This window comes from Procambarus clarkii, chromosome 80 (genome assembly GCF_040958095.1).
Source record: "Procambarus clarkii isolate CNS0578487 chromosome 80, FALCON_Pclarkii_2.0, whole genome shotgun sequence".
NCBI classification, from domain to species: Eukaryota; Metazoa; Arthropoda; class Malacostraca; order Decapoda; family Cambaridae; genus Procambarus; species Procambarus clarkii.
Genome location: NC_091229.1, coordinates 22257498 through 22268615, shown reverse-complemented (window position 1 = coordinate 22268615; position 11118 = coordinate 22257498). Strand labels below are relative to the sequence as shown.

The 11118-nt window shown below is 45.5% G+C and overlaps 1 protein-coding gene and 1 pseudogene across 1 annotated transcript; both read left to right on the top strand.

Annotated features, from left to right (window-relative positions):
• On the top strand, window positions 1-4916 carry LOC123746306 (uncharacterized PE-PGRS family protein PE_PGRS46-like). Its single transcript, XM_069315109.1, is given in 5 exon segments — window positions 1-146; window positions 1968-2106; window positions 2527-2859; window positions 2861-3012; window positions 3144-4916. Coding segments are annotated over 5 exon segments (2322 nt in total). The 3' UTR covers window positions 4696-4916.
• A 3613-nt stretch (window positions 4917-8529) lies between these two features.
• On the top strand, window positions 8530-10204 carry LOC123746301 (pupal cuticle protein 36-like; annotated as a pseudogene).
• The last annotated feature ends 914 nt before the right edge of the window (window positions 10205-11118 follow it).

The window sequence follows — 11118 nt, the reverse complement described above, 5'->3', positions numbered from 1 at the left end:
ATGTCTGCGGCAGGACAGTCGGCAGACCAATACAGCAGACACGGTCTCATCTGCCGTAAGAGGGAAAGACATGAAGACATGAAAGATATGACTGCCGGACATGAAGGAGTCAATGACATCATCAAGAAAAGTTTGGCTACAGCAGGGTGTCCAGCATAAAGGGAACCTCAGTTGTGCAGACCTGACAACAGCCAAAAACGCCCAGATGGAGTCACCCTGCAGCCATGGAGGGAAGGTAAACAGGTCGTGTGGGACTACACGTGTGCGCCTACATTGGCTGATACCTATCTACCTTACAGTACAGCTGAGAGAGGCAGGGCGGTTACCTGCATGGAGGCCCAGAAAACCATTAAAGCCAGGAACCTGTTACAAAATTACAGGTTCGTGCCAATAGGCTCTGAGACCCTTGTCGCCTGGAGTAAACATGCACTTAAGTTCCTGAAGGACGTGGGAGAGGAAATCTCCAGCAGCATCAGCTAGTTTCCTGTCCCAGCGCCGTGATCCAGGTGGGAAATTACCTGGAAAATACCTCCTGTATCGTGCACCCTCACCCAAACTCTTCAAACCTGGATGAGGTTTTTAATAGTGATTGCCATGTATGTACCACTATTGTATTCTGTAACACAATGAAATCAATTTCACACATAAATAAGCGTGGAACAAGTAAATACTGAACAAATGTGCAGGAAGAATCTGTTAGGTCTCCTTCGAATGCCTTTTATTCTCTTCTACGAGGCAAAAGATCCCCATAATTAACAGATACAACAATAAATTACTAGACATTGACGAAGCACAACATATTAAACAATCTCAACCAACTTGTTGAGATTGTTCTCTAGGGGGATTAGTGTAGAGAATTATAAAAGCCCTGTTTTCATATATTAATGTCCTGTTGGGAATTATTCGTAAGGAGCAGTGGTGTGTGTGTGTTGTGTGTGTGTGTGTGTGTGTGTGTGTGTGTGTGTGTTGTGTGTGTGTGTGTGTGTGTGTGTGTGTGTGTGTGTGTGTGTGTGTGTGTGTGTGTGTGTGTTGTGTGTGTGTGTGTGTGTGTGTGTTGTGTGTGTGTGTGTGTGTGTGTTGTGTGTGTGTGTGTGTGTGTGTTGTGTGTGTGTGTGTGTGTGTGTGTGTGTGTGTGTGTATATACTCACCTATTTGTACTCACCTATTTGTGCTTGCGAGGGTTGAGCTTTGGCTCTTTGGTCCTGCCTCTCAACTGTAAACTGTGTGTGTGTGTGTGTGTGTGTGTGTGTGTGTGTGTGTGTGTGTGTGTGTGTGTGTATATACTCACCTATTTGTACTCACCTATTTGTGCTTGCGAGGGTTGAGCTTTGGCTCTTTGGTCCTGCCTCTCAACTGTAAACTGTGTGTGTGTGTGTGTGTGTGTGTGTGTGTGTGTGTGTGTGTGTGTGTGTGTGTAAGCCGAACTATGTTTTCTGTTGATTGTTAAGGCAGATAAAGCAGGTCGTTCTTGAGATGAGAAACTTGGTCATTAAAACACACGAACAAATGCAGCATACACACACACACACATAACAGACATACGCTCCCACAGGTCCGTCACAAATACGCAGAGAACGCGTTACATGACACGCAAGTCTGCTAGCTTCGTTAAACACCATTAGATCTGGCTAGTAACTGAATGGATAAAACACACACATATATATAGTAGTCTCCCTAGTAGCGAGGATAACCACGGTCCAAACATATCTTCCTGGTCCCCAGCAACGGTATCCTAGTAACCAAAACAGGCGTTTTAACATTGTGCTCTGAGGCAACTGGCAACCATACTTCAACAATTACTGTCAGCCCGCTACAGGAACCCCTGAATACATATCCTGCCAAAAGCGTATCCTTTTATCCTCATTATAGCTGAGATTATACGTTGGGAAAACCCCGGTATCTCAATTCTACATTTAAGTTACGTTCATTGGATTTGTTGATTATTAATATGGCCTTATATAATTCAGGTCCGAGAGCCAGTATGCAGACATTCCGATTCATCAAAGTAAGCAGACCAGGAGATTCATCGAAATGATGACACAGACCAATATCCTGATCGGGTTTCAGCGTGGCCTTCACCTTGCTGGCGGTTGTGGCCCTAGGCACGTATATAAGTGTCGACAAGGGGGTTGAAAAGTGGTAATCGCACCGACTTGTCTATAGCGTCAACATGATCCTGGTAAGATCCAGCTTTAGTGCCGTTGTTGTACACGTGAAAGAAATATAGTGTTTTGATAATCAATATAAACACCATTCCGTGCTTAAAAGAACTAGTATTTTATCAACGAAAACCCTTAGTTGAGTACTAAGGTCCGAAATCAGCTAAAGGTTAGTGACATGGGTTTTCAGTGGATGTATATAATATGTGTATAATTTTATGTCTTCTGCAGAAGTTGGTATTGTTCACCTTGGCGGCTGTTGTGGGGGCTGACAAGCTCCCGTCTACCTCTTACGGGGCGCCCAGCAGAGGAAGTGGAGGTTTCCTGGGAGCGGGTGGAGGACGCTTTGGGGCTTCTGGAGTGACAGGAGGCGTCGGTTACCCTGGAGTGGGCGGAGGCTTCAGTTCCCTTGGAGTGGGAGGAGGCTTCGGTTCCCCTGGAGTGGGCGGAGGCTTCAGTTCCCTTGGATTGGGAGGAGGCTTCGGCTCCCCTGGAGTGGGAGGAGGCTTCGGTTTCCCTGGAGTGGGAGCAGGCTTCGGCACATCTGGAGCAGGATTTGGAGGATCAACTGGTGGTTTTAGAGGATCACCTGGAGGCTTCGGAATACCGAGTGGTGGAGCCTTCGGGGGCCCAGCCTGGTGGTGGCTTCGGGGGAGCTGCAAGTGGAAGCTCTTTTGGCGGAAGTTACAGACCATCAGGTACCTGTTGTGCCCATCCTGAGGGACGAGCGTCAGGGACCTGATGCGTACGGCAACTACAACTTCAACTTCGAGACTGGTGACGGCATCAGTCGTCAGGAGCAGGGCGCCCCTCAGGGCCCAGCTGGCGCCGTGGCATCCCAGGGAGGATGGTCGTGAGTAATCTATGCTAATCTCTTGCGTGTTTCTTTAATACTTAAAACAATACTGCAACTTCATTTTATGAGGCATTTAGATATGGAACTTCATTGATAAAGGATGCTAATTGCAATATTTGGCGTTGCAGATTTAATTTCCCTGATGGAACTCCAGCTAACTTCAAGTTCGTCGCGGATGAAGGCGGTTACCGCGTGGAGTCTGACCTGCTGCCCACGCCCCCGCCTCTCCCCGCCCACGCCATCGCCCAGATCGAGAAGGCTCGTCAGGAAGACGCCGCCGCTGCTGCTGGAGGTGGTCGAGGATCGTATGCAGTTGCGTCGAGCTCCTCGTCTCAGTTCTCAGGAGCACCTTCTGGAGGCTTTGGAGGAGCACCTTCTGGAGGCTTTGGTGGAGCACCTTATGGAGGCTTTGGAGGAGCACCTGTAGCAAGCTTCAGAGGCGCATCAACTGGGGACTTCAGAGGCGTATCTACTGGAGGCTTCGCTGGCTTCAGAGATGGGGACTATGGACGTTCACCAGTTGGAGGCTTTGGTGGGTCCACTTTAGGTCATACTCAAGGCTTCAGAGGGTCCACTGTTGGTCATACTGGAGGCTTCAGAGAGCCCATTGGAGGTCATACTCGAGAGTTCGAAGGGTCCACTGTAGGTCATATTGGAGGCTTCGGAGGGTCCACTTTAAGTCATACTCGAGGCTTCGGAGAGCCCATTGTAGGTCATACTAGAGGCTTCGGAGGGTCCACTGTAGGTCATACTCAAGGCTTCGGAGGGTCCACTTTAAGTCATACTCAAGGCTTCAGAGAGCCTACTGTAGGTCATACTCGAGAGTTCGGAGGGTCCACTGTAGGTCATATTGGTGGCTTAGGAGGGTCCACTTTAAGTCATACTCAAGGCTTCGGAGGGTCCACTTTAAGTCATACTCGAGGCCTCGGAGAGCCCATTGTAGGTCATACTAGAGGCTTCGGAGGGTCCACTTTAAGTCATACTCAAGGCTTCAGAGAGCCCACTGTAAGTCATACTCGAGAGTTCGGAGGGTCCACTTTAAGTCGTACTCAAGGCTTCAAAGAGCCCACTGTAGGTCATACTCGAGAGTTCGGAAGTTCCACTATAGGTCATACTAGTGGCTTCGGAGGGTCCACTGTAGGTCCTACTCGAGATTTTGGAGGGTCCACTGTGGGTCATGCTGGAGGCCAAGGAGGGTCCACCGTAGGTCATACTAGAGGCTTTGGAGGACAAACTTTAGGTCATACTGGAGGTCTAGAAGTGTCCACTGTAGGTTATACTGGAGATCTTAGAAGGTCCACTGTAGGCCATACTGGACGCCTTGGAGGGTCCACTGTAGGTCATACTCGAGGCTTCGGAGAGTCCACTATAGGTTATACTGGAGGTCTTGAAGGGTCCACTGTAGGTTATACTGGAGGCCTTGAAGGGTCCACTGTAGCTTATACTGGAGGTCTTAGAAGGTCCACTGGAGGCCTTGGAGGGTCCACTGTAGGTTACACAGGAGGCCTTGAATGTGACCACTGTAGGTTACAGTGGAGGCGTCAAAGAGCCCACTGCCAGTCATACTGGAGGGCTCGGAGAGCCGACTGGAGGCTTTGGAGACTTAACCATTGGAGGTTTAGCAGTATCAGCCGATGGAGACTTGGGTGCCGCGCCTCCAGCTCTCAAAAGGACCTATAGTGCCCCTTGAACATCGTCTCTACTCTAGCGCTGGATGCATGTATCTCATCTCATGTTCTCTCCAAGAAATCTTTTTTCTTCCTCGAGATCACTTGCTGATTGATATCTTGCTGGGCCGCTCTAGCCTCAAGTATGTCATGTCAACTGTGTCTCATGTCAGTTGATAGTTAGTGGTTTCTGTCTGAAATGAGCTGAACTTTACACTTATTCTACCGATATAAACATACATTATATATATATATATATATATATATATATATATATATATATATATATATATATATATATATATATAATACAAAATTTCAACGAAAAAGTGTTTTCTTAGTTTTACAAATAAAATACTAATAACAAACTTGAGAAAGAAGACTCTTTATGTCCTAATGAAAAACTAAAATAAGATTAAGGCTACAGTATTAATTATTGGTTTTAGAAAACTTATTAGTGATGCATTGAACATTCTTAATATTGCAGGACAAACAATATGATTATCAGGTTCTGTCTTAACTATAAGAAATATATATAAGAAAACATGGAATTTCCACCTGTACTGAGGTAACTTGTAAGAGGCATCAGTGTCTTCCATTACATTAACATTCAATCTCGATTTACATATATTGTCCATAAAAATGTTAATTCAAGTTTGATAAAATTGTGAAATATAATTATCGTTGGATAAAATCTGTTGCATATATTTTTAACCTATGCATTTTCTTTGTATTTGCGTAAAAACTATAAAATTTTAAATTTTAACACAAATGATTTTTTTTTTTTGTACAAGTTCACTTTAGTCTCCGAGTGATGGATGTATTGACTCTGACATGACACTGTACACTTGAGAGACACTCACATCTTCCACTATACACTTGAGAGACACAGCTTCCCTGTACATTTCAGACACACTCACAGCTTCCTCTGAGTGAAGGTGTTGCTGTTCTCTTAATGTGTTTAGTCGAGACAATCAATGAGTAGAGGCAAGCTGTTTGTTGAGTAACATACAACTAATTATTGGTTGAGTTTGGGGGGTTGGGATTAAGGCTTATCAACTGCGCGATGAATGTATAAGATCATAAATTTTTCTATTAAGGTCTTGGAACTTTCTTGTTGGCCAACCAGTCCTATACTTTAGGCCTGTCAACCTCTGGAGGGTTATTAAGGTCTGTCAACCTCTGGAGAGTTATTAAGGTCTGTCAACCTCTGGAGAGTTATTAAGGTCTGTCAACCTCTGGAGAGTTATTAACGTCTGTCAACCTCTGGAGGGTTATTAAGGTCTGTCAACCTCAGGAGGGTTATTAAGGCCTAACAACCTCTGGAGGCTTATTAAGCCCACCCCAATAACTTACTGACCAACCCACAAGTATACTTTAGTCTTGAACATAGTCCAGGACTAAAGTATACCCCCTGTGTATATATACACCGAGATAGGGATACCTCTCAATGTCTAATACCGAGGGGAGGCGGAAGAGGGGAAAATATAAATATTATTATTATTAAAAAAAGTAATGAAGGTAAATATTATTAATTAATATATTTTAAAATAATTTCTTACGCCTACAACCTCCTTCTCTTGGGACAAAACTGTAATAACGCAAATAGTTACGAATTCAGCTTCAGATTCAGGAACCAATTGTTGACTGAACGAGGCAGAAACAAATGGGCAGAGTTTCTTTCACTTGATGGTCCTAAGGAAACAAAGAAACATTAGACAGTTCTGTTTTGCAGAGTGGTAGACGGTCGGAACAAGGTCAAGTGAGAAAGTGGTGGTAGGCCAAAACCAGCAGTAGTTTCAAAGTGTTATAAAACAAAGAGTCCTCTGAAGACGGGGACACCACTAGTGTAGATCTCATCCTGTAACTGCACTTAGGAAGCAGAACACATACACACACATACCAGAAAGATCTAGGAGTTGATATCACACCAAACCTGTTTCCTGAAGCCCACATCAAAAGAATAACGTCGGCGGCGTATGCGAGGCTGACTAACATCAGGACTACCTTCAGGAACCTGTGTAAGGAATCCTTCAGAACCTTGTATATCACATATGTAAGACCAATCCTGGGGTATGCGGCCACGGCATGGAGCCCGTACCTTATCAAGCACAAGATGAAGTTAATAAAGTTTAAAGGTATGCCGCTAGGCTAGTCCCAGAACTAAGAGACATGAGTTATGAGGAAAGGCTGCGGGAAATGCACCTTACGTTATTGGAAGACCGGAGAGCTCGCGAAGACATGATTACTACCTAAACAATTCTCAGGGGAATTGATAGGGCAGATAAAGGTAAATTTTTAACACGGGTGGTACGCGAACAAGGGGACACAGGTGGAAAGTGAGTAACCAAATGAGCCACAGGGACGTTAGAAAGAACTTTTTCAGTGTCAGAGTAGTTAACAAATGGAATGCACTAGCAAGTGATGTGGTGGAGGCTGACTCCATACACAGTTTCAAATGAAGATATGACTGAGCCCAGTAGGCTCAGGAATCTGTACACCAGTTGATTGACAGTTGAGAGGCGGGACCAAAGAGCCAGAGCTCAACCCCCGCATGCCTAATTAGGTGAATACATACCAGCCCCTGTTGACAGGGACTTTGAGGCCCATGTCCACTCAGGGGCCTCGCGCCTGAGTGGACAGCGCTCGGGGGTCGAAGTCTTAAGGGACCCTTAAGACTCGATTCCCGGTCAGGGCAGAGTTTCTTTCACCCTGATGCCCATATTCACCTAGCAGTGAATAGGTAACTGGGAGTTAGACAGCTGCTACGGGCTGCTTCAAGGCAATGTGTGTGTGTGTGTATTCACATAGTTGTGCTTGCGGGGGTTGAGCTCTGCTCTTTCGGCCCGCCTCTCAACTGTGACTAACTACTAAGTAACTAAAAAATTGTTTACACTCACACACACACATACCCGCAGGAAGCAGCCCGTAACAGCTGTCTGACTCCCAGGTACCTATTTACTGCTAGGTAACAGGGGCATCAGGGTGAAAGAAGATCAGACCATTTGTCTCTGCCGACGCTGGTATGTGTGTGTGTGTGTGTGTGTGTGTGTGTGTGTGTGTGTGTGTGTGTGTGTATGTGTGTGTGTGTGTGTGTGTGTGTGTGTGTGTGTGTGTGTGTGTGTGTATGTGTGTGTGTGTGTGTGTGTGTGTGTGTGTGTGTGTGTGTGTGTGTGTGTGTATGTGTGTGTGTGTGTGTGTGTGTGTGTGTGTGTGTGTGTGTGTGTGTATGTGTGTGTATGTGTGTGTGTGTGTGTGTGTGTGTGTGTGTGTGTGTGTGTGTGTGTGTGTGTGTGTGTGTGTGTGTGTGTGTATGTGTGTGTATGTGTGTGTGTGTGTGTGTGTGTGTGTGTGTGTGTGTGTGTGTGTGTGTGTGTGTGTGTGTGTGTGTTTTAGAGAAATATATGTAGTAGGTTGAATGGAGGAAAAAATAGATCGGCTAGAAAGTCGAGGACCAAAGGTTAATACTTCGATTCTACAGACAAAAATAGTAAATACATACACGTATGCGCAAATAAACATTGCCCTACACACACATATAAATATACAGACACTATAGACACGGAGCCCAGGTCGACGACCGGGCCGCGGGGACGCTAAGCCCCGGAAGCACCTCAAGGTATATCAACACCAATAGGTTTTCTAACTGATGTCAGAAAATAAACCGATATCTGAATTAAATTGTTTATTTTGCAGTAACATTTATTGGAAATGCTAGAAATTATGCAGCAATAGACTTCAAGTTCGATCGCCATGCAAAAACTGTCATCCAGGCGACTCATCGAAGTAATTACACAATGTAATAACCTGATCCGTTGTCTGCGTGGCCTTCACCTTCCTTGCGGTGATGGGTCTGGCCGGGTATATAAGCGTCGACCCGCGGCTCAAACCACACTCGCACCGACTTGTCTGTAGCGTCAACATGATCCTGGTAAGATCCAACTTTTTGTGCCGCTGCTTTGTATTCTCATAACGTATACACACGATAGATATGATTTATAAGTAGTGCTTGTACGTCACCTTCGATAAATCTAAGTAACACTTCGCGCTTTAAAACAATGTTATTTAATAAACGAACATTATTAGCCGACATCTAAGGCCAAAAAATATTTCAAAGTTAGTAATTATAAGTTTCGAGGGGAAAAACGTATAATTTTATATCTTCTGCAGAAGTTGGTATTATTCACTTTGGCGGCTGTTGTGGGGGCTGACAAGCTCCCGTCTACCTCTTACGGGGCGCCCAGCAGAGGAAGTGGAGGTTTCCCAGGTGCGGGTGGAGGACGCTTTCGGGGCTTCTGGAGTGAGAGGAGGCTTCGGTTCCCCTGGAGTGAGAGGAGGCTTCGGTTCCTCTGGAGTAGGCGGAGGCTTCGGCACATCTGGAGCAGGATTCGGAGGAAGACCAGTTGGTGGTTTTGGAGGATCACCTGGAGGCTTCCAAAGACCGAGTAGTGGAGCCTTCGGGGGCCCAGTCGGTGGTGGCTTCGGGGGAGCTGCAAGTGGAAGCTCTTTTGCCGGAAGTTACAGACCATCAGGTACCTGTTGTGCCCATCCTGAGGGACGAAGCGTCAGGGACCTGATGCGTACGGCAACTACAACTTCAACTTCGAGACTGGTGACGGCATCAGTCGTCAGGAGCAGGGCGCCCCTCAGGGCCCGACTGGCGCCGTGGCATCTCAGGGAGGATGGTCGTGAGTAATCTATGTTAAACTCTTGTGTGTTTCTCTAATACTGAAACATTTTTGTATCTTCATTGTATGAAATTTTTAGATGTGGATTTTCATTTATAAGGGAAGCTAATTGTAATATTTGGCGTTGCAGATTTACCTTCCCCGATGGAACTCCAGCTAACTTCAAGTTCGTCGCGGATGAAGGCGGTTACCGCGTGGAGTCTCCCCTGCTGCCCACGCCCCCGCCTCTCCCCGCCCACGCCATCGCCCAGATCGAGAAGGCTCGTCAGGAAGACGCCGCCGCTGCTGCTGGAGGTGGTCGAGGATCGTATGGAGCTGCATCGGGCTCCTCGTCCCAGTTCTCTGGAGTGTCTGGTGGAGGCTTTGGAGGAGCACCTTCTGGAGGTTTTGGAGGAGCACCTTCTGGAGGCTTTGGAGGAGCACCTTCTGGAGGTTTTGGAGGAGCACCTTCTGGAGGCTTCGGAGGCGCATCAATTAGAAGTTTTGGAGGGGCAGGAGCTGGAAGCTTCGGAACCACACATGCTAGAGGATTTGGTGGAGCAGGAGCTGGACGCTTCGGAGCTGCTCCACTGGCTCCCAGGAGGACCTACGGCGCCCCTTGAACATAATCTCACGCTTTGTAGCTCGAGACTTATGTCATGATTTTCGCAAGAAACAATTTTTCTATCTTGAAAAATCTTGCTGGGTCCCTGTGTCTCAAGTCTGTCACATAAACGGTGTCTCATGTAAGCTGATGATCAAAGTCTGTCTGAAATGAGCTAAATTGTACGCTTATTCTATTGATACACATATACATATATATTATAAAAATAAAACAATTTGATGAAAAAGTTTTTTCTGTAATTTTTTTTTCGTGAAGTGACAATAACACAGATTCCTGTTGAACACAGGAAACTTTACTACTGGATAATATCTAAAGCAGAAGTAAGTCTTTTGCAATAATGATTCCTGTTAAATCAGAGGTTCATTAAACATTGTAGTAAACATTACATAAAGTGGAATATAAGTCTCAAGTTAAAAAAAAAATATTATATAAACTTCATGCAGACGTGGAGTCACAATAACGTGGCTGAAATATGTTGATCAAACCACACACTAGAAAGTGAAGGGACGACGACGTTTCGATCCGTCCTGGACCAATCTCAAGTCGATTGTGTGATTAAGCCATAATCGACCTGAGGAATGGTCCAGGACGGACCAAAACGTCGTCGTCCCTTCACTTTCTAGTGTGTGGTCTGGTCAACATAAACATCATTTACAAGAAAGCGTGACGACAGCTTCACCCAGACTGACTTGTAAATGGCAGCTGCTTCTTGTATGGTCGGTATTCTAATTAACTTTTTTTCTAAGTCACTCCCAGTTACTTGTAACTGAATAAAAAAGTACTTTTTTGCATGTAAATTTTCATCTTGGTCTAATAGGGAGAGAGACAGCTCTAGCAGCTCATAAAGGGAATATAAATTGGGTTAAGACTTAATATGGAACGGATTAAGCCTTTCACCATTAATACAAGTTTGATAACTATAATATAGTGTAACGTAATGCGTATAATACTCGCTGAATTATGACTTAACCCAACCTTCACCTCACTTAAAGTCTTCCTTAACAATCAGCTGTTCTCTTGTGTCCTTCAGACTTGATGAAGCTGTAGAGAAGAGTGACAATAACGAGGCTGAAGCACATAACTCGGCCTACATATACACCACATATAGGAGGCATCCAGCAGTCTCGGGAGACTATGGAGTTGC